The sequence below is a fragment of the Phocoena phocoena genome, chromosome 11 (assembly GCF_963924675.1).
Source record: "Phocoena phocoena chromosome 11, mPhoPho1.1, whole genome shotgun sequence".
In the NCBI taxonomy this organism is placed as follows: Eukaryota; Metazoa; Chordata; class Mammalia; order Artiodactyla; family Phocoenidae; genus Phocoena; species Phocoena phocoena.
The window spans coordinates 31,867,384-31,887,546 of NC_089229.1; the positions used below are offsets into that span (position 1 = coordinate 31,867,384).

General features: G+C 37.7%; 1 protein-coding gene across 1 annotated transcript in view; it reads left to right on the forward strand.

The window, feature by feature from the left end:
* Positions 1-9,286: 9,286 nt before the first annotated feature.
* The window catches only part of CEP290 (centrosomal protein 290), a 96,522-nt gene continuing 85,645 nt past the window's right edge, over positions 9,287-20,163 (forward strand). Inside the window, exons 1-10 of the mRNA XM_065888153.1 lie at positions 9,287-9,388; positions 9,540-9,617; positions 10,602-10,671; positions 11,034-11,080; positions 12,785-12,928; positions 17,080-17,133; positions 17,738-17,758; positions 17,886-18,035; positions 18,426-18,608; positions 19,248-19,337. Of these exons, the coding sequence (XP_065744225.1) occupies positions 9,287-9,388; positions 9,540-9,617; positions 10,602-10,671; positions 11,034-11,080; positions 12,785-12,928; positions 17,080-17,133; positions 17,738-17,758; positions 17,886-18,035; positions 18,426-18,608; positions 19,248-19,337 (939 nt within the window). The remainder of the gene's footprint in view (positions 9,389-9,539; positions 9,618-10,601; positions 10,672-11,033; positions 11,081-12,784; positions 12,929-17,079; positions 17,134-17,737; positions 17,759-17,885; positions 18,036-18,425; positions 18,609-19,247; positions 19,338-20,163) is intronic.

Below are 20,163 nucleotides of genomic sequence, written 5' to 3' on the forward strand. Positions count from 1 at the left end.
AGGCAACTTAATTAGGTTTTAAATGTAGCTGATTAAGGGTATTCAGTCCTTTCAATTATTATTTATTTGTTATACGTTGAAAAGGGATATGTTACTTTATAAACAGAATAAGATTTGTAGGTTGAATTTAAAGGCTTAAAGAACACAAGGTTATAAAATGTTACTTAAAGAAACTTGGACTGATCTCATGATTTCTAAATACAATTAGGTAATAAAAAGTTATGCAGTCACTTTAAGCTGCAAAGCAAATTCATTCAGTAATTGAAATACTCAACTCCAACTTAATAATCAAGACCCTGAACTCGATTTAACTCTTGGGCACTGTCCTCTGCTCTAGGCTTGGGATCACTGCATAGGAGAAGCGTGTTGTTATGGAATGAGGATACAGTTTATTCTTCTCTTTCTTTACCTACATTCTTGTTAAACATAATTTCTGAGCACTACAGTGTTAGAGCAGAATGGAGAGAGAAGAAAGGAAGGAAAGCAAAAGAGCTTACTTGACCTCTATATTCAAGATGAATCTCTTATAGGTGTTTGAGGGTTCTTTGGGGACAAACCCCACACCATTAGGGACTGTCACCTGAAATTCCCTTTATGTCTACTTCCTCCTTAGAAACTGGTGGTATCCAGCTTTTCTTTGCTGGGTCCCTTTGCAACCACCACCCCTACCTCCAAGCTCTACTCCCACAAGTGGTTTTTTGGGGCAGGGCTTCAGATGAGTCCACAACTGAGCTCATGAGCATACACTAAAACTAGCTCTCTCCCTTTCTCTCATTATTAAGCTCCCTGGGGTAATGTTTTAAAATTTTATTTTCTTGGCCTTTTATAAACTTGGTATGGGTGAGGTGTTTAAGCAGAACCAAGCAGATTTATCAATGGGGTGCTAATCTTCACTGAGTCAATGGCGTCGCAAAATGTTTACTGTTCATGACTACCACCATTATGGTTAGTTTTATGTATCAACTTGCCTAGGCTATAGTAGTATTCAAACACTAATCTAGGTGTTGTGAAGGTATTTTTTTTTTTTTTTTTTTTTTTTGCGGTACGCGGGCCTCTCTCTGTCGTGGCCTCCCCTGTTGCGGAGCACAGGCTCCGGATGCGCAGGCTCAGCGGCCATGGCTCACGGGCCTAGCCGCTCCGCAGCATGTGGGATCCTCCTGGACCGGGGCATGAACCTTGTGGACCCTGCATCGGCAGGCGGACTCTCAACCACTGCGCCACCAGGGAAGCCCCCTGAAGGTATTTTGTAGATGTGGTTAACACCTATAGCCTGGTGATTTTAGGTAAAGGAGATTATACTCCATAATGTGGATGGAACTCATCCAATCAGTTGAATCACCTTAAAAGCAAAATTGAAGTTTCCCTGAGAAGAAACTCTACCTCATGACTGCATTATCAGGTCCTGCTGAAGAGTTTCTAGCCTGCCAGCCTACTCTACAGATTTTGGATTCACTAGTTCCAAAATCCTCTAAGTCCATCCTTTCATATAAATGTCTTGATTTGATATATGCTTAGTTATCTGGTTTGATTAAAGCTGGATATCTAAAGGGTAGGTGGGGGGGAGTCTCAGCTTGGAAAGCTAGCCTCTGCTACTTGTGGTCATATCCTTCAACAGGTAGCCTAAACTTCTTTAAATGGTGTCCTCAGGAGAGCTGGAGGGGAAATCCCAACAGACAAGCACTTTTCAAGTCCTGCTTACTGCATAATTTTTACTATCAATCAAGCAAGGTAAACCCAGAAGCAATGTGGGAGAGGTTATAAAGAGTCAAGACAGGGCTTCCCTGGTGGTGCAGTGGTTGAGAGTCCGCCTGACGACGCAGGGGACACAGACTCGTGCCCCGGTCTGGGAAGATCCCACATGCCGTGGAGCGGCTGGGCCTGTGAGCCATGGCCGCTGAGCCTGCGCGTCCGGAGCCTGTGCTCCGCAACAGGAGAGGCCACAACAGTGAGAGGCCCGTGTACTGCAAAAATAAAATAAAATAAAAGAGTCAAGACAATACTATTTTTGAAGGTTCTCCAAGGAAGCATATTATGAGAGAAAGGGAGAGAGCGCGCTACTTCTCATGCATGTCATGAGCTTAGCTGTGGAGTCATCTTAGGTTTTGTCCAAAAAAAACCACCTGCAAGGGAAGAGGTTAGGGGAAAGGAAGAGGGTTACATAAGGACACAGATAGAGGGCAGCATAATTCACTGGGGGCCATTATTATAACAATGTAACACATCACTGTTAAATGTTAGTTGTGAGAATGCTATAGACTGGATATTTGTGTCCTCCCAAAATTCATGTTAAATCCTAATGCCTAATGTAATGTCATTTGGAGGTAGGGGGCCTTGGGGAGGTGATCAGGTCATGAGGGTGGAGCCTTCATGAATGGGATTAATGCCCTTATATAAGAGATCTGAGAGAGATCCCTTGCCCCCTCTGCCATGTGATGACACAGTGAAAAGATGCTCACTAGGAACCAGCTCCTCACTAGAGACTGAATCTCCTGATGCCTTGATCTTAGACTTCCCAGTCTTTAGAACTGTGAGAAATAAATTCCTACTGTTTATAAACCACCTAATCTAGGGTATTGTGCTAGAACAACATGAACAGGCTAAGAGAGGGAACTTCCAGTTCTTTATCTAGGCACAGAAGCATATTCACCCAGATGCACATAGTCTGAGCAGATAGAATGATTGATTTATGTTTGCTTACCAAAATGGGATGTCACTATATATGTGCAAAGAATCCAAACGCAATTGAAGACCACTCATGAACACATTACAGGCATACAAAACAATATAATTCCTTCAACACAATTGTACTGAATGCTCACTTTTCCTAATACTCCCGCAGTACAATTATGGAAAAAACAAGCCTAGAGGAAAAGTTTATATGAAATCTGGGAATATTTAGTCTGGAAAGGATAGTCTTCTCAGCTCAATAATTTCATGATTATATCTTTTTCAATAAGTAAAACTTTGGCTTGCATAGTTTGCAAAGTCTGTATTCACAATGACTCCTACTAATCTTTCCAGTCTCCTCATGTTGGGAGAAGACAAGTGTTTGCTTGCTGTACACTGATTCCTCTCCACAAGAACAAGGCAAAACAAAACATTTTCTGTACACAGTGGAGACTAAATTTCTCACAGCCATGCTTTATGTTAGAAGCTGGAAAAGTAAGCTACCATTCATTTTCTTGATAAGACAGCATAAAAGGAATGGAGATTAACATTTGGAATATAGGTTAATTGGTACATAGAACAGAGGTAGCAATTATAAAAGGCAAGTCTTTTTTTTTTTTAACCGCTTTACTGGAGTATTATTGCTTTACAATGGTGTGTTAGTTTCTGCTGTATCAGAAACTCATATACATATATTCCCATATCCCCTCCTGCTGCATCTCCCTCCCACCCTCCATATCCCACCCCTCTAGGTAGTCACAAAGCACAGAGCTGATCTCCCTGTGCTATGCGGCTGCTTCCCACTAGCTATCTATTTTACATTTGGTAACGTATATATGTCCATGCCACTCTCTCACTTTGTCCCAGCTTACCCCTCCCCCTCCCCGTGTCCTCAAGTCCATCCTCTACATCTGCATCTTTATTCCTGTCCTGCCCCTAGGTTCTTCAGAACCATTTTTTTTTTTTAAGATTCCATATATATGTTAGCATACAGTGTGTTTTCTCTTTCTGACTTACTTCACTCTGTATGGCAGACTCTAGGTCCATCCACCTCACTACAAATAACTCAATTTCGTTTCTTTTTTTATGGCTGAGCAATATTCCATTGTATATATGGGCCACATCTTCTTTATCCATTCATCTCTCGATGGACACTTAGATTGCTTCCAGTCCTGGCTATTGTAAATAGTGCTACAACGAACATTGTGGTACATGACTCTTTTTGAATTATGCTTTTCTCTGGGTATATGCCCTGTAGTGGGATTGCTGGGTCGGGTGGTAGTTCTATTTTTAGCTTTTTAAGGAACCTCCATACTGTTCTCCTAGCGGCTGTATCAATTTACATTCCCACCAACAGTGTAAGAGGGTTCCCTTTTCTCCACACCGTCTCCAGCATTTATTGTTTGTAGACTTTTAAAAAGCAAGTCTTTCTTGTGAAGTGATTTTGGTCATCTAATACTGCTCATAAAACAACAGAGATGAAAGAAGGCAGATTCAGGCAAGCGTTCCTGTAGTAAGGCCATTTATAAAATTGTCAGATAATTTCCCTTGGTGAAAACTGAATGATTCAGAAAACTTCATGAAAAATAATAGTGGGTTTTAGTGATTTTCTCAAAATTATATATAGTGAGCAAATGAACTAGAACTTGAGTTAAATTTCTTAGTTAACAGTTAGATACAAACATATTTTAGTGCATTAGAGCCTAGACCCTAGCTAACTTGTTTCCTACTGCATCCCTGGTGTCTAGCACAGTGTATAAGCCCAAAAATATTGTTAGAGTGAGTAAAGTAATAAAATTTAAGCAAGATTTTGGGGCTTCCCTGGTGGCGCAGTGGTTGAGAGTCTGCCTGCCGATGCAGGGGACACGGGTTCGTGCTCTGGTCTGGGAGGATCCTGCATGCCGCGGAGCGGCTAGGCCCGTGAGCCATGGCTGCTGAGCCTGCATGTCCGGAGCCTGTGCTCCGCAACGGGAGAGGCCACAACAGTGAGAGGCCTGCGTACCACAAAAAAAAAAAAAAAAAAATTTAAGCAAGATTTTGCACTTAGTCGGGACTGTAACTGAGACCTGGCTTACAACCTTAGCTTCACTAATTATTGTGAAATTGCTTAGGTTCTCAGAACCTGTTTTCACTTCAGAAAAATGAGAATAAAACTTGCCATTACGCCAGGTACCTTCAGTTCCTGAGAATATAAATGTGAATAAGAAGGTGAAGGAAGTAAGGGTAGAAAAGACCAACACAGACAAAATGAAACGAATAAATAAATAAATAGAAAATAACAGTTGTAATGAATGAAAAAACAAGAAGAAAAATAAGGTGTTACAATAAAAATAACAGATTACTACTACAAAAATAAATATGCAATTTTAAGCATAGTAAACGGCATAATATGTGCTCCATAAACATTAGCTTTCATCTCTGCCTTCCCCTGCTAAATTATGAATAAAAACAATGAATGAAAAAAAATAAAAACAATGAATGTGGGAATTCCTTGGTGGTCCAGTGATTAGGACTTTGCACGCTCAGAGCCAAGGGCGTGGGTTCGATCCCTGGTTGGGGAACTAAGATCCCACAAGCCATGCAGTGTAGTCAAAAAACAAACAAACAGGGCTTCCCTAGTGGCGCAGTGGTTGAGAGTCCGCCTGCCGATGCAGGGGACGCGGGTTCGTGCCCCGGTCTGGGAAGATCCCACATGCCGCGGAGCGGCTGGGCCCGTGAGCCGTGGCCGCTGAGCCTGTGCTCCGCAACGGGAGAGGCCACAGCAGTGAGAGGCCCGCGTACCAAAAAAAAAAAAAAAAAAAAAAACAAACAAACACTGAACATGAAGGGTATCTAATTCAAATTCTTGAGTAATCAAAGTTACATAATTAGAATATGATGATATTTAATGTAGATTGTAAGACTGAAGAATAAGTACATTACAAGTACTGGCTCCCAGCATGCCTGAGAAGGCAATATAGCAGTTATGAACATATCCTTTAGCCAGAAAGATTCGTGTTCCATCATACTATTTAAGTTTGAGCAGAGTATTTAACCTTTCCAAACTTTGCTTTCTTAACTTAGCTGGAAAATGAGGACAAATTAAGCAGCTATTTCATTGGATTGTTATGAAGATTAAATAATGAAAAAGCTATAGTAATCAAAATAGTTTACAGCTAACATAAAAACAAACACGCAGGGCTTCCCTGGTGGCGCAGAGGTTTGGAGTCCGCCTGCCAATGCAGGGGTCACGGGTTCGTGCCCCGGTCCGGGAAGGTCCCACGTGCCGCGGAGCGGCTGGGCCCGTGAGCCATGGCCGCTGAGCCTGCATGTCCGGAGCCTGTGCTCCGCAGCGGGAGAGGCCACAACAGCGAGGTCCGCATACCGCAAAAAAAAAAAAAAAAAACAAACACGCAGATCAACAGAACAGAATAGGGAGGCCAGAAATAAACAAAGGAACCAAGAATATACAATGGGGAAAGAATAGTCTCTTTAATAAATAGTGTTGGGAAAACTGGAGAACCACATGCAAAAGAATAAACTGAACCCCTATTTTATACCACTCACAAAAATCAACTCAAAATGGATTAAAGAAGTGAACTTAAGACCTAAAACCATAAACCTCCTGGTAGTAAACAAGGGGGTAAGCTCCCTGACACTAGTCTTGGCAATGATTTTTTGGATTTGAAACCAAAAGCAAAGGCAACAAAAGCAAAAATAAATAAGTGGGCCTATGTCAAACTAAAAAGGCTTCTGCACAAAAAAGGACACCAACAAAATGAAGAGGCAACCTATGGAATGAGGGGAAATATTTGCAAAAATATATATATGAAAACAGGTTAATATCCAAAATATATAAAGAACTCTTACAACTGAATAGCAAAAAAAAAAAAAAAAAAAATCTGATTAAAAAATGGGCACAGGAACTTCTTTCCAAGAAGACACATAATGGCCGACAGGTACATGTAAAGGTGCTCACCATCACTAATCATCAGTGAAATGCAAAGCAAAATTACAATGAGATTATCAATTACTTTACACCTGCTAAGAATGGCCATCATCAAAAAGAGATAACAAGCATTGGCAGCAAGGATGTGGAGAAAAGGGAACAGCTGTGCACTGTTGGTGGGAACGTAAATTGATGCAGCCATCACAGAAAACAGTATGGAGTTCCTCAAAAAATTAAAAACAGAACTACCATACTTTCCAGCAATTCCACTTCTGGGTATATATCCAAAAAAAACAAAATCACTATTTTAAAGTGATATTCATTCAGCATTATTTACAATAGCCAACCCATAGAAACAACCTAAGTATAAATCGATGGATGAAAGGATAAAGAAAATGTAGTATATACACACAATGGAATATTATTCAGCCACAAAAAATAAATCTTACCATTTGTAACACCATGACAACACGGATGGACCATGAGGGCATTACACTAAGTGAAATGCCAGACAGAGAAGGACAAATACTGAGTGATCTTGTTTATACGTGGGATCTAAAAAAACCGAATTCATAGAAACAAACAGATCCATCAACAGGTACAAACTTTCATTTAAAAGATATATAATTTCTGGGGATATAATGTACAGCATGGTTTAAAAAAACGTTAATGAACAGTGTTTGACATATCATCTTTCAGTAATGGACTAGACAAAATTATAATTCCTACAAATCTGATGAATGTCTTTAAATGTATCTCACAAAATCAGTATATATGTTTTTATTTTCTACTGAGCTATTTCTACTGAACGGTTTGGAAAGAAATCTATTGTTTTCAAAAGTAAACTTCAATATCAATTACAGGGAATAAATGCAAGAAAGTGCTTAAAATAAATAAATAAAGATGAGAGGCACTGCTCCAAAGAGTTGAAAATGTCATTTGGTTTTCAAGTCTACATCTTCTTAAGAAAGTTTTCCTAGTGGTGTATCATACTCCAGCACGGCTGAGCAGCCAGATGAGCAAAACTTGCACAAATAAGAGCTGTAAACACCTGAGAAGGCGTTTTCATAGGAAGGCACTCTCCGTCACCAAACAAGTGACAGCAACAGGGCTGGTGAGTACTGAGGCCCCTTCTCTCTCCACCCCCCGCAGTGGCCTGGGCAAGTTATAACCTCTCCTCTCTAGAACCTTCCCTCTACACCTACTAGCTCCTCAACCTTCAAGTCCTTCAATCCGCGAAGGTAATAGCGCTACAGGTAAGGCGACCAGGGTCAGAAGATGCGGTGTCCCCAATTCCTCACTCGCCGCCAAACCATGATCGCGGCCCCCAGTCCACTATACAGACAGATTCTGATACAGAAGAAGGCTAAAACTTTTTCTTCTTACAGAGGGCACCACCCGGAGCGTCGCCGGCAAACGCCCAAGGAGAGGGCGAGGTCTTCCCACCTCTTCAGACTCCGGCCCCAACGTTAAGAGCTTCTCTCAGCCGGGATCGCTAACCTCAACTCCTCCCCCACCGCTGACCGACAGCCCGACCTCACCTGGAAGCGGTTCCACCAGGGAATGGCTTAGAGAAACCTCGGGAAGAGCGGTCCGGCGAGAGACGCCACCGAAGACACAGTCATGGTCCGCCTCGTTCAGCCGACCAGTGCAGACACGCCTCGGCCGCCGCGCCTCCCGCCTCGAGGCGGTTCCCCCGCACCCCGGTACAGTCGCAGCCTCCCGCACTGCACGCCGGGAACGGCCTATCTCCACTTCTCAGACTTCAGCGTCCAGGACGCCCCGGCCTCCAAGCAGAACTGCACTCTGGGATTTGCAGTCCTCATCCCAGGCCTTCTCCCCGCCCTTAACACAGAGTCCAGGGACCTCGCTGCGGAATCTAAACGTAAAGCATCGCCCACGGTCGTGAAATGTAGGCGATGCTTGCATTCGGGCTCTTGTTCCGGCCTCGGCTAGGTGGGAAATGCGTCGCTTAGCAGCCGCTGCAGCTATTACTCGCTAGAGAACAGTTGGCAGTATCCAGTGTCCGATTGGAACCGCGCTGGGGAGTCGTCAGGCGTGGCGGCGGGGCTCGGCTGGGTGGGTGCGGTAGCTGAGGGGCCGCCGCTGGATGCCAGGCTTGGTTTAGGTGGGTGGATCCTGGAGAGCGCGGACAGAGAGTTCTTCCCGCAAAGGTTCTTTAAGCCTAACGGCCCAAATAAACAACAGCCCCTTAGCCTTTGATTTGCAGTCCATCTGCCTTCCCCTCGCTTCAGCCCTGGTTTCTTCGGCCCAGCTGCACTCATTTCAATCGTTTACATTCTCGCTTTTTTTTTTTCCCCCCTTAATCCTAGCTCCTGTCTCTCAGAATCAGGGGTCAATTTCAGCCTTCCAAGCATCGCACGCTTTGGTGGTAAGGGGGCGTGGAGGAAGGGGGCACAGAATCCTAGTTCTAGCTTACATTAGTTTAACCATGGAAGCCGTCATAATTTAGCCGATAAAATATCTGATGATTTGTCGCAACTGCTGTAAGTTTGATCAAGGCTATTTTACCCACATATCTGTTATACAGTTAAGGAGCCATACCTCTTTGCTAACATCGTGGAGAGTTGTAATAGCGTAATCTGTAAAAACAGTAATGCTGTTTACCTTGAAAATGCTAATACCCACTTGTATTGTTACAGAAAGTAAAGCACAGTGAAAGAATTCAAGATGCCACCTAATATAAACTGGAAAGAAATAAGAAAAGTTGACCCAGATGAGTTGCCTCGTCAAGAAGAATTGGCAGATAATTTATTGATTTCCTTATCTAAGGTACTTAATTGATAAATAATGCATAGATATATACATACAACTATGATAGTCTAAGTTGTCCCTGAAATCACTGAATGGTACAACTGGAAGATTTCTTGTATTTTGCTTAAGGGTTATAAAATATGAAATAGTTGCTTTTCTCTTTACTTAGGTGGAAGTAAATGAGCTAAAAAGTGAAAGTCAAGAAAATATGATACACCTTTTCAGAATTACTCAGTCTCTAATGAAGGTTTGTATACAGTAGGTTTTAATAATAGCTTTGACTATTAGAGAAAGTGTAAGAATCTCATCTTAGATAATTTAATCTCTGTGAAAGTACTTTGCAAAATCTAAATGACCACTAAAAAATGAGATATCTTCAAATGTCAACTGAGAATTTTAGGTGAAAAACATTACTAGTTTCTGCTCTAAAGTTCCTAAAAGAGTGTGTAGGGGAAACAGAATAGTTATGTTTAAAAAAGCATAGAGAGGTCCTATGTTAATTATGATACAGCTTGTTACAGTAGCTGACTACTTTTGGGATTTGTTAGGAGGGGAAGAGATTTAGGTGTGAGAAGACTGTAAGGGTGAAAGACTGATGAATAGTTTTAGGTAAGTGGAGGGCAGTGATAAAATGTTAAGGAGATTCTAGAGCTGGAGGTTACTATAAATAAAAACTGGGAATAGAAAGTATGCATGTTCTTTACATTTATCGAGACAAGTGCAGAAAGTTTATAATAGCAGGTTGTAGAGGAAACAATGTTGGCTATAGTTTAGAATAGGCTGTCTAGGGCCTTTAAAGACGTATTTTATGATATCAGCAATTAGGAGCCATTAAAGGTTTTTGATTTCTAATTGGTAGATACAAAAATATGTCTTAAGAGGGTTAAACTTATGAAGGAAGTTAGACAAAATTATGGACTAGAATAATGAAAATTAGAATAGAATAAAAGAGATAGTTGAAAACATTACAAAGAGAAAAGTTGCAATACTAGATGTAAGACTTGAGGGAAAAGAGGAATAAAAGATATTTCAAACTCTTAGGAATCTAGAAATTATAGCCTTAAGAAAATCATCTATTCATTCAACAAATGTTTGCTGAATGTCTCCTTGTGCCAGGCATTGCAGGCAGTAAGTATTGGGATAGCAAATACAAACAAAATTCTTATTTTCAGTGCTTACATTCTAGTGTAAAGGCATACTGAAATAACTTTTTTTTATTCTTAACGTTTAGATGAAAGCTCAAGAAGTAGAGCTAGCTTTGGAAGAAGTTGAAAAAGCTGGAGAAGAACAAGCAAAATTTGGTAAATGCCTTGGGGAAAAGATTATTATGGTGTTAAATAGTGGATTTCATTTATTCACTAAGCAGTGAAGAATTAGCTTTAATATATTGGGTTGACCAAAAAGTAAGATCTTATGGACAAATCCAAACAAACTTTCTGGCCAACCCAATATTTTATAAAATGTGTATACTCAGTTTATTTTGAAATATTTTTCTACAACTCCTATTTCATGGATCAGGTACAAAATAGTTATTTTCTTATGTTACCTTATCATTACAACCATGATGGAATCTTTAAAACTTAATTTTATTTTATTGAAAATTATTGAAAAGTTTGTTTTGAGATAAATCTGACCAATTGAAATATTTATCTTTTTTCAATAGAAAATCAATTAAAAACTAAAGTAATGAAACTGGAAAATGAACTGGAGGTATGTTCTTTTGTATTCCTTAGGGTGTAATCGTTGTAAATATTATTTTCTAAAAATTTTTTCATTGTAATTAGCTGGAAAAAGTCACTGGAATGATATTGTGTTTATAATTGTTCAGTATATATTTTACGTGCCTATTTATGTATCTTAAATTCTGCTAGGGATTGCACATCCAATTGTGAACAAAATAAAAACATTGAATAACCTCATGGAGCTTGTAGTACAGAGAAATATACAGAGAGATTACTATAACTGAGGTGGAATGAGGCATGTTGGAATTTGAGGAACAGTGACAGAAGGGTATAGGAGAAGAGGTAGCTTTTGAGAAAGCCAAGAGCCAAAATGTGAATGTATCGTTAAGGAACTGAATACATTGAGATTACTGAGACTGTGGGAAAGAATGTGATAGAAATGGATTAGCCTTTATAAGGAGGAAGGACCTTTTTCCTTGGTAAAAGGGAGGAAGGAAGAATGGATATGAACAGAAGCTTTTGATGTTTGTAGGTTTAGTGCCTGGAATTTGAGAGGATGGAGAGGTCATCTGCTAAAAATAAGAGTGAAAGATGTGTGGTCAAATTTTAAAGAAGTCAGATAAAACCAGAAATATGGTGGGGAATGAACTGGAGATTTCAGGATCTGGAGTCAGATAGTTTACGTTCAAACCCTGGTTTTTTAGCATGTTAACTCTGCGAATTTAGATGGTTTATTTTCTATTCCCTGTCGTATATCCAGCTTCTAGGGAAATACCAGTCATTCTCAATAAATACTTGTTGAGTTATGAAGTAAGGTCGATTCTGTGTTAGTGTTTAGCAAGGCAACTACTACAGAATAGAAGGATAGGACAGTTGGAGATGTTGGTAAGAAAGTGCTTTTTGAAGGAGGTTAAGAGTAAGAAAAGTTTAGTTAAGGTAGAAGAGTAACACAACTGTATGCTAGGGAGATGAATGTGAGACAGATTAGATGACTAAAGGATTTTTGATGTTTTTGACTATGACCCAAAGCAACAGGAAAATGAAGCAAAATGTATTTAGTCTGCTGCAAACTTTTAAAGATAATCTAATTTTGGGTGTTCAATATGGTAGCACTAGCTACATGTGGCCATTAGCATTTAAATTAATTACAGTTAAAGTTAAGAATTCAGTTCTTTAGTTGCACTAGCCACATTTCAAGTGCTCAGTAGACACATGTAGATAGTGGCTACTGTATTGGGCAGTGTAGAGAACATTTCCTTTATCCTAGAAAGTCCTTTTAGAGAACACTGGTCTAAATAGTCAGTGGTATGAGGGAAAGGACAGGTTAAGAGCACCATGGCTCAGTGGCTAGGGTGGAGGCTCTGGTGATTTGTAGCCTGGTTTCAGAGCTCTGATACTCAGGGGAAGCCTAGATAGTTCATCTCAAGGATCATTGTATGCCTTTGCACTTTACCCTGGTGTCTGTGGCTCAGCGGCTATAACAGAGCCTGAGTGATTGACTGTTAATTCTTCATACTCTGGATGGCTCAGGAAGAGCTTAAGGGGTTGTCAGCCTGTGAACTAAAGCTTAAATATGCTTAATTTTAAAAAATTGTTTTTAAGCAACATGATTTTAAACATCTCGTGCTGATTATGATAAAATTTAAAGTCAAGATAATTATTTTTGTTGTTGATTCATTTGAATCTCCAGATATAATGGAATTAATTTATACTTTTGGTTTATTACTTTAAGATGGCACAGCACTCTGCAGGTGGACGTGACACTCGCTTTTTACGTGATGAAATTCGCCAACTTGAAAAGCAATTGGAACAAAAAGATAGAGAATTGGAGGACATGGAAAAAGAGTTAGAAAAAGAAAAGAAAGTTAATGAGCAAGTAAGGCCCAGTTTTTTAATGACTCTTAACTGTTCAAGTTACCAAAAACACCACCTGTTTATGCTTTTTATAATTATTACTGACAGTTTCAATTTTTATGTTTTATGTTATTTGTGGGAATTGATGTATGCTTATTAATAAGGTTTTATATAACAGTTCATGTTGTCATCATGTCTTTAAAATGTAATGGATCAGGTACATCTAGTGAATGAATATGACCTAGAGATTAATTCTTTATACATGGAGGTACCTTTTTCTCCGGATGTTAGAATTCTTCACATAAAGTTGATGATTTGATCTGGAATATTGGTATGAAGAAATTAATAGGCATTCAGAAACAATTGATTTGGGCTTCCCTGATGGCACAATGGTTAAGAATCCGCCTGCCAATGCAGAGGACACAGGTTCGAGCCCTGGTCCGGGAAGATCCCACATGTCACAGAGCAACTAAGCCCATGCACCATGACTATTGAGCCTGCGCTCTAGAGCGTGTGAGCCACACTACTGAGTCCGCTTGCTACAACTGTTGAAGCCCGTGCCCTAGAGCCCGTGCTCCACAACAAGAGAAGCCACCACAATGAGAAGACCGTGCACCGCAATGAAGAGTAGCCCCCGCTCGCTGCAACTAGAGAAAGCCCATGCACAGCAATGAAGACCCAATGCAGCCAAACATAAATAAATAAAATTTAAAAAGTTTTTTTATTTTCTTATTTTTCATAATATATTTTGGGAAAAAAGATATTTATTTGTATCTATATTAGTAGTAGACTTAGAAATTAATCTTTTAGTGATGTATTCAATAATAAGTTTTTTATTTTCAGGTGTACCTCGCTTTATGTAATACGTAGGTTCTTAAAAAGTGTTAATCTCACCATTTTGTAAATCAATTCATATTTTAAACCATGACATGTCATCTTTTATACAAGCATAGTTTATTATTACCTCTTATGTTATACTTGTTATTTACAAAATAACTCATGCAATGTTCACTTAAATTTAGTTTGAGGAAAAAATTATTTTTTTGCTGATAAGTTTGTATTTCCTGTCAGAAAATAGTATGCTTTCTTTTTTTGCCTCAGCTGTCAGTGAACTTAGTACAAAATCTGGTGCATGTATTAACTGTCCCATCCCTGGTGCCCAGAAGCTTTTTCTACCTTTGTGTCCTTTATAAGGTCAATATTGTATCACATCCTGATAATCTTATTTTGTCCATTGTTCTCTTGGAAATAGATGGTTATAAATTTTAAGTAAATGACATTGATTATGAGGTAACATTGCTATTTAAAAAGAATTCATCATAGACTGATTTGTAAGGAAAAGCATCCCCATTCTTGATATATCTATTTTATTATATAGTTTGGAAGTCACGTAAAAGTGAGCCATCTGTACAGTTTTTGCAGTGGAAAAAGTATGGATTGTTGCCACCTGAAGGTTAGGAATAAGCTCTTAGAGGATTATGTGTTTAGTTGACTCAGAGAAACATAACAGATCTATAGATTTCTTAATCATAAAGGGTCCAACCTATGCTATACAGTAATAGAATTGCTTAGGGAGGTGGCCGTGTATGTGTTTTTCTGGGCTGTTGTTCTTTTGTCTAGCCCATATATTAGTCAGCTTCTCACCAATGATACCACACACTGTTAGCTAATCAGAACCACCATGTCTATTCATATCTTAGACTACTATCTTCATTCATAGGCACACACACAGACAACTTGAATATATGGCTTATGTACCTTTCCAGCTGCTAGATTTCTTGAAGTAGAATATGGATATGAGTTGCTTTAGCAATTTCTTCTTTGCCCTTAACCAGTCATTCAGTTTTACTGAGTACTTATAGCATGCCAGAGACTGTGCTAAATACTGAGGATACAGTGGGCAACGCTATTCTGCTTCTCAACGTTATTCACTGTCAATAACAAAGGTAACATAAGATAATATGATAGTCTGGGGATACATAAGGATATAAGAATACTCTGGAGTACTCTGGAGAGGTATACCTGAGTCAGTCTTGAGGTTCAAGAAATGATCTATAAACTGAGACCTGAAATAAGAGTTAGCCTGGAAGAGGGAATGAGATGTAGGTGGTGGTTAAGGAAAAGGCATTCTGCGTAGAAAATACAGTGTTTACTAAGACCTAGAGGTAAGAGATAGCATGGTGTATTCAGGGAACTACAGTTACTCATTCTGGCTGGAATATAGGTAAAAATAGCTAGTGTAGAGTCCTTACTATGTGCCAGATACTTTATATGCATTAATTCATTATTCCTCATTTGATACTTATATGAGAGAGGTGACATTTCCCCCAGGCTACAGATGAAGAAACAGACACAGAAAGGGTAGGTAATTGCCCATGGTTATACAACTAATAAATGATAAAGCCAGGATTTGATCCAGATTTACTCAAATTCTGTGCTCTTATCTACTGTGCTACCCTACCTTTCCAGCTTTAACATTTATGATCCTCTAGAGAGATAAGCAAAGGCCGGTACCTGAGGAATTTGGTCCTTTTTCCAAAAAGGAGCCAATGAAGGATTTTGAACTCAGGGATATCATGATCAGATCTGTACTTTGCAAGTTTACTCTCCTTTGTGGAGAGTGGATTGAAGGAGGCCAAGACTAGTAAGGAGACATTTATGCTAAGTCAGTGTGACGATGGACTAATTAGTGACTGAGGGGGATTAGGGACATAGACATGTTTGAGGGATGTAGATGTAATTGGATATGATGAATGATTGGTTGTTGGTGAAGAGGGAGGAATGGGTAGTCCACCTAATTTTCTGGGTTGGGCCACTGGATAGGTAGATAGCGCCATTCACTTAGAAGTGACACAAGGGGAGTTTAGAAGGCTTGTGATTATTATTTGTTTTGTACATGTTGAGTTTGAGGTCCCTGTGGGCATATTCAGAAAGGATATCTGGATAAGAAACTCAGAGATACCGGATAGATGATAAGAATTTGTGGGTCATCAGCATAGATACTGAAGCAATAGAAGTGATTGTAAGGCAGATGTCTAGTCTAATGCAAGAGGAAGTGGTGCTTCAAGAATAGACCAAGAAAGGACAAATATCAAGAGTATGATGTTTCAAAACCAAGGAAAAGGAGCATCAGTAGTATTAAATACTTCAGCCTTAAGTTCCTGACATGCCTCTTCTTGTTAAAATTTTCCAATTCAAAACAGGATGGGACTGTTTCTTAACTCCCAGATGATAATAGTAATAATGGTAAAATTCTAAGATTCGTATAGCACACTGCATTTTATTATGAACTTTCTTTAAACTTTTTTTTTGAAAACTTTATCTTCATAAAGATGGTAAGAAAAACAGTAAACACATAGTCTTCATATAGGTTCACCTGTTAACACTGTGCCACATATGCTTTATCTTTGTACACACAGACTTATTCTCCTCCCCTCCCCTCCCCTCCCCTCCTTTCTTTTTTGCTAAGACATCAGAGTTAATTGCAGATATCATGATACTTCATACTTAAATATTGCAAATATCATGATATTTCATTCTTAAATATTTCAGTGTGTTTCCACTGAAAGGAAGTAGTTATATTTCCTTTATAACTATATAAGTAGTTATATTTTCCAATATAGCTACTTATATAATTAGCGTACTCAGAAATGTAATATCAATTCAGTACTGTTGTCTAATATGTAGTCCATAATCAGATTTCCTCTATTGGCCCAATAATGTCCTTTTAGTCTCCCCACCCAATATCCAAGCATCCATGCTTCTTTTTAACCATTATGTTCTACTGCTTTGTATTTCTAAGTAATTTAATGCTCACTGAGAGCAAAGAGTATTCTAGCTCTGGTAATAGAACTGCAAAATGATGAAGATCTTGTTTGGAAGACTACTCATTTTTAGGTTTTACGCTGGGGGAAGAGGGTAATGTTTTGTTTTCTGTATCCTTTGGTTAGAGGTTTTTGTTTTTTGTTTTATAATCTTTTAAACTCAACCTGCTTCATCCTTCCTAATCCTTAGTTAGTTCGTTTTCAAAATTTTGGCATATAATTCATGTCTTGGGTCGACCTGAAGTCCTCAGTAGTTAAACATTCTCTGTGTTATTGGAAAGGAACTGAAAACCTGGCATTACATAGAACTACTGCTGAATTTTATCTTATTTGTTTTTTGCTGTTTTAGTTGGCTCTTCGAAATGAGGAGGCAGAAAATGAAAACAGCAAATTAAGGAGAGAGGTTGGTAATAAATTTTAGTAGTTGTGGTGGTTCAACAAAGATACTTATTAAAAAAGTGTTCATAAATTAATTCTGTAACCAGAACTGGCATCGTCTAAGTAATTGATGTTTTCAAACCGTATTTTATGATATGACTTTGTCTTAGGGAAATAGAAAATAAGTTGAAAGGTGAGGCCGTTAAGTACTACATTCATCTCTTAGGTCTATGTGGGTAAATCTTGCTTTGTTTTTTTAAGCTGTTCTTTGCTAGTTTGCTAACTGAATATATGACTGGATTTCTGCCTTATTTCCTCCTACTTTATCTGGCATTCTTTTAAAACTTTTGTTTCTCATTAAATATTACAAATTCTGATTATTATTTGGTTCTTCTGAGGCAAATAATATTTGTACATTGTTTATCCTGATAGTGCTTATCTTTTTAACATAATCAAAATGTTTTTTTGTTTTGGTTGGTAATTAGTATTCTTGCTTTCTTTGATTATCCAAAATAATATCTCATTCTCCTAAAAATTTTTTTTTTGTTTTCTTTAATTTCTAATTATTATATTTAATTATATATTGCCTTTCTTATTTCTAATTAACTTTTTCCTGTCCTCTTCTGGAGAACAAACGTCTAAAGAAAAAGGTGAGGCTTTAAGGGTGGTGAAACCTTGGAATTTTAAAGATGTGTTTTGAGATCACTATTCAGAGGGTGAAATTTTGTTTCTTTGGATAGTTTTTTTAATAGAATACTGTGTTTGATCTGCCTTCAGAATGAACAGCTTCGTCAGGATATTATTGACTATCAAAAACAAATAGATTCGCAAAAAGAAACCCTTTCATCAAGAAGAGAAGACAGTGACTACCGATCACAATTGTCTAAAAAAAACTATGAACTTGTCCAATATCTAGATGAAATTCAGGTAAAATGGATAGAAGTCATTGCAAAGCAATGATCTTTATAAAGCTTTAATTTCATTGTAATATAAAATTAGTATTTAGCCCTACATTTCAATATATTTAGTATAAATCTGCAACTATGTATTTGTAAAACATGAAATAAATTGCATCTTTGAAGTTGCAAATCTTGCAAATTCATTCTTGTTATATGCCTATCTTGGGCATTGTTTAAGAACTAAGATACTTACACTTTTCTTGATATTTAATTTGGTTTAATTGACCAATAGCAATTGATACTAAATATCTATGAAGAATTCTGTTTTCTCCAGCAGACACGTATGACTCCATTTAGTATTAATTTAAATTTTAGTTTCTTAAATTGTTTTTAACTGTAGCATCTTTACCTTTCTTAGACTTTAACAGAAGCTAATGAGAAACTTGAACTTCAGAATGAAGAAATGAGAAAAAATCTAGAAGAGTCTGTACAGGAAATGGAGAAGATGACTGATGAATATAATAGGATGAAAGCTATTGTGCATCAGACAGATAATATAATGGACCAGTTAAAAAAAGAAAATGATCATTACCAGCTTCAAGTAAGAATTCCTGTTTGACTTATTTGGGCAAACTTCATATTGCCTCATTACTATTTATATGAAACTAGAAAGTACTTTTAACTTTCTAGGGTATGAATTTTTGTCTTATGCTCTAGTATGTCATCTTATACTGTAATATGTTGCCATGGTAATATACTTGTCTCTATGTGTTTCTCTAGTCCCCTTACATATACCTTGTAATTACTGCCATGTAGAGTATATGGGTGATACCTGAATGAATATGTAGATAACAATCCTGCAAATTTTCTGCTAAAGCCTCTTAGAAGTCCTGTGGATCATCAAGCTTAATTTTATACCTTAAAATAAATACACTCTAAGTATCATAGAAACCAATATATTGTTTACTACTTACAGGGGATTAAACTTGTTTAAAAAGTAGAGTAATACTTAAAAATACAATTCTCTAATGACAAAAAATAATTATACAACTGTAAAGATGCACAAACAATTAAAGGTCACCTTAACTACAGAACTGCTCCCATAATGAATATGCATTTGTAATGTATATGTATATATGTGCATGTGTATGCTTATCATGTGTGTAAATATTCATATACAACAAATACATGTATAGTACACTAATTTGCAACAGTTCTTGAAATAGTTGTTGCCTTTTAGGTGCAGGAGCTTACAAATCTTCTGAAAGCAAAAAATGAAGAAGATGATCCAATCATGGCAGCTGTCAACGCAAAAGTAGAAGAATGGAAGGTGCTTTTTTCAATTGCTATAATAGCTTGTTCATTTTCATTTTAGATTTCAATTTTTTAGTCTTAATTTTCTTTAAAGTTCTTGTACTAGTTAATGACATTTTTATTAGGCATTTAAAAAAGTGTATTAAATGTTTTAGCTGGAAAACTCTAAATAAAACTCGTGTGTAGACCTCTAGCTTATCTGTTGTTGAATGAGCTCTTCTACATCAATGAGTTAAATTAAAAATTTTTAGTTTTCTGATAGAAATCTAAGTCTAAAATATAATATGTCATCTAAAATAGATAATTATAAATAAAATTTAAATGTTTTCATGTAAACCATAGGTACCTTGTATATATTAGTTATATAGTTCCAGGTTTAATTTTAGTTTTTCTGGCTCTCCTTCCATGTTAGATTAATCAAGGTATTGGCATTCAGTGGAAATGGGAGTAAGGAAGTGGATCAGGAATGGAAGTAAGGGAAGGGATCTTTCAGAATTACCTGAGAAGTCTTTTCAGAAGTCTGTTCCTCCTCACCACTCTCTAACTCCAACCACAACCCCAAGCCTTACCATATCAGAAGTTAGGATTGTGATGATTATATATTTTGAAAAATCTGAAATGATTCTGAATAAATCTAATTTTAAAAGCTATCACTTTTATAGTCTTTGTTTCTAACAAGGTTCACATAAATCTTGTTGGCTATTTGAAATTATCATGTGGGAATCTCAGCTAACCTATATTTTAAACAAGAGCAGTAGCAGTGGAAATGAAGTTTATAGAATCAATCAGAGGTCAATAAACTTTCTGTAAAAGACCAGGGAGTAAATATTTTAGAATATTTG